This window comes from Carlito syrichta, unplaced genomic scaffold (genome assembly GCF_000164805.1).
Source record: "Carlito syrichta isolate Samal-C Ts95f unplaced genomic scaffold, Tarsius_syrichta-2.0.1 Scaffold312159, whole genome shotgun sequence".
NCBI classification, from domain to species: domain Eukaryota; kingdom Metazoa; phylum Chordata; class Mammalia; order Primates; family Tarsiidae; genus Carlito; species Carlito syrichta.
The window spans coordinates 338,650-342,309 of NW_007256255.1; the positions used below are offsets into that span (position 1 = coordinate 338,650).

The 3,660-nt window shown below is 45.2% G+C and overlaps 1 protein-coding gene across 1 annotated transcript in view; it reads right to left on the reverse strand.

Annotated features, from left to right (window-relative positions):
* The window catches only part of HENMT1 (HEN methyltransferase 1), a 21,316-nt gene that overhangs the window by 13,090 nt on the left and 4,566 nt on the right, over nt 1–3,660 (reverse strand). Inside the window, exon 2 of the mRNA XM_008069666.1 lies at nt 1,450–1,578. Coding sequence (XP_008067857.1) covers nt 1,450–1,578 — 129 coding nt within the window. The remainder of the gene's footprint in view (nt 1–1,449; nt 1,579–3,660) is intronic.

The following is a 3,660-nucleotide window of genomic DNA, read 5'->3' on the forward strand; positions in this document are numbered from 1 at the left end:
TATATATATATATATATAGTTTATTTAAAAATAAATTAAGCCAGGCTCGGTGGCTCAGCCTGTAATCCCGCACCTTGGGAGGCTGAGGTGAGTGAACTGCCTGAGCCTGTGGGTTCGAGACCCACCTGGGCAACTTGGCAAGACCTCATCTCTACAATAAATCAAAAATCAGCCGGGTGTGGTAGCGCGCGCCTGTAATTCCAGCTACTCGGAAGGCTGAGGTGGAAGGATCGCCAGAGCCCAGCAGGTCGAGGCTGCGGTGGCCGGGAGTGGTCACTACACTCCAGTTTGGGCAACAGAGTGAGACTCCAGTTCAAAAAATAAAAAATAAAAATAAATAAATTAAAAATAAAAATAAAAATAAATTAGAGCGAGAAAGAGAAGGGAGAGAGAAGATTCACCTCCCCAAGGTAGGGGAAGGGGCCAAAGCCAGGAAGCATGGCGACCGCCATAGCTCAAAGAGCACATGGCCACACCAGAGTCTAGCAAGGCAATGGCCCTCCATAGATATCAAACAGGTTTTTGTCACTCTGTGATATCTCTTAGCCATTCTTCCATGTTTGCATAAGCAGATACACTTCATTTTTCATGGCCACATAGTGTTTAATTGCATGATAAGCCTTAATTTATAAGACAGTCTGTGGGAGAATGTGGGTTATTTTTATTTTTTTATTTTGGTTAGTACACAACATTAGGCGAATATATGTATCTATACCTCTTTCCACACCATCAGGAGGTAGAATAGGGATGAAAACCCTTGGCACAAAGATACACCAGTTTAAGCCGGGCTCGGTGGCTCAGCCTATAATCCCGCGCCTTTGGGAGGCTGAGGTGAGTGGATTGCCTGAGCCCGCGGGTTCGAGACCTGCCTGGGCAGCAAGACCTCCTTTCTACAATAAATCAAAAAATCAGCCGGGTGTGGTAGCGCATGCCTGTAATTCCGGCTACTCAGAAGGCTGAGGCAGAAGGATCGCCGGGGCCCAGCAGGTCGAGGCTGCGGTGGCCGGGAGCGGCCACTGCACTCCAGTCTGGGCGATCGAGTGAGACTCCAACTCAAAAAAAAAAACAAAAACAAAAAAAAGATATACCAGTTTAAAAATAACCCTGCACCGGGCACAGTAGCTCACACCCATAATCCCTGCACTTTGGGAGGCTGAGGCAGGAGGAATGTTTGAGATTAAGACTTTGAGACCAGCCTGGGCAACAAAGCAAGACTTTGTCTCAAAATCAAAAATTCAGTCAGGCGGGTGTCACGCGCCTGTAGTGCCAGACACTGGGGAGGCTGAGGCAGAAGGACTGCCTGAGGCCAGGAGGTCATGGCTGCAATGAGCCATGATCCTGCCACTGTACTCCAGCCTGGGTGACAGACCGAGACTTCGACTCAAAAAGAAAAAGAAAAAAAAAAAGGCAGACTTAGTAATTAAATATTTGGAAAGAGAAATAACGTACCTTCTTGGGTTCCCGTTCATCCACTAAATCTTTAACAAATTGATACCGCTGTCTGTACAATGGAGGATTGAACTCAATTACCATCTCCCTGGGAGTGTCTTCCAAATTACCATCAACCATATTACTGCACTGAAAGTTAACAGACACAAAAAGAAGGATTCTAAATCACACGTGATTTCAGAAACGAAGTAAAGGGGAAAAGGCCTATTTCCCCATCATTTTGGAGAGCACAATGGCCTTCAAACACCCTTTGTCCTAAATCACTGGGTTACACTGCATTTCCTTCACAGTTTATCTGAGCCAGCCTCACTCCTTTTAATAAGGGAGAATCTGGCTGGGTGCAGTGGCTCACGCCCATAATCCCAGCACTTTGGGAGGTCAAGGCAGGTGGAATGCTTGAGCCTAGGATGTCAAGATCAGCCTGGGCAACATGGTGAGACCTCATCTCTACAAAAAATAAAATAAAATAAAAATTAGCTGGGCCTGATGGCACACGTCTGTAGTCCCAGCTACCCAGCTGAGGTGGAGGGATTGCCTGAGCCCAAGAGGTTGAGGCTGTGGTGAGTTGTGACTGTTGTGATCATGCCACTGCACTCCAGCTTGGGCAACAGAGTGAGACCTCAACTCAAAAATAAAAATAAAAAATAAGTGAAAATCTGGCTTTATGCTTCCTATAGCTTAGTTTCAGCTGAAGGTGTAAAGGTATTGTTTTTTCCTCGCTTTCTTAATCTTAAGCCTTAAAACACGTTTTAGAAAATTTTCTCCCATTATCTACCAGACACTCTCCCACCATGCTCCCTTATCTGATCTTATCCTTGCTTAGAAATCACAGGGACTAATCTCAACTCATTCATGATCACTGACATGAAATTACATCATTCCAAATTCTGTTCCTGGTTGCTGCTGACATGAATTTATGGCATTCCAAATTCTGTTTGTGAATACTATATATTTAGTTTATAATTCAAATAAAAATACGAAGTATGGAATGCTAGTTGGAGTGGTGTCTGAGGAAAACCCTGGGTATGTTTGCAACTTTCAAATGGATTGTGAAAAAGGTGACAGCCAGGCATGGTGGCTCACACCTGTAATTCCAGCACTTTGGTACACTGAGGCGAGAGGATTGCCTGAGTCCAGGAGTTTGAGACCTGCCTGGGTAACTTGGTGAGACCTCGTCTCTAAAACAAATAAAAAATTAGCCAGGCATGGTGGCACACACCTGTGGTTCCAGCTACTTGGAAGGCTGAGGCAGAAGGATCATCTGAGCCCAGCAGGTGGAGGCTACAGTGGTCGTGAGCATGCCACTGCACTCAAGCCTTAGCGACAGAGTGAGACTCCAACTCAAAAAAAAAAAAAAAAAGTGACAGTTTAGAAAAAAACCATTTCAGTAGGGCTCAGCGGCTCAGTTTGTAATCCCAGCACTTTGGGAGGCTGAGGCAAGTGGACTGCCTGAGTCCGTGGGTTCGAGACCAGCCTGGGCAACTTGGTGAGAACTTGTCTCTAAAATAAATAAAAAATTAGCTAGGTGTGGTAGTGCACGCAGTTCTGGCTACTTGGAAGGCTGAGGCAAAGCCCAGTAGGTCGACGCTGGGGTAGCCAGGAGCATGCCACTGCACTCCAGACTGGGCAACGGAGTGAGACTCCAGCTCAAAAAAAGAAAAAGACCATTTCACTTATGCTTAACAACAGAAGTTTGTGGCAATCAGCTTCAGATTTTTTTTTGTTTTCACCTGCTCTCGGTATTAGGAAAGTGGAAAATTTGCCGGTCACAAATATGTTATAATAGCCTGACTACGACCCTCCCACTGTGGGCAGTCACAAGAAGGTTGATCCAATAACCTGAATCAACCAGCCCTCTGAGAGGACCACCACCCAAGATAAGCCATCAAGATACAACCTGTGCCATACCTGCATGTTTTCCCTACCAAGTTTCCCTTTCTAAAAACTTGAACTCAGTCTAAAAAAGCAGAAATAGTTTCAGGCTAGAGCCTGGTCGTTTCCCCATCTGCCAGCTTTTGGGATAAAATCACCTTCCTTTCATTATATCTCCTGCTTGTTTATTTTGGTGTACAAGCAGTGTGTGGTCCAGCTTGCATGAGTTGCAAAGAAACCCTACTAATGGACGTACTGCTGCTGCAGCCTGAATCCAGGTAAGCAGGAGACTGGAAAATGTTTAATGACTGACAAATGACTTTTTTTTTTTTTTTTTTT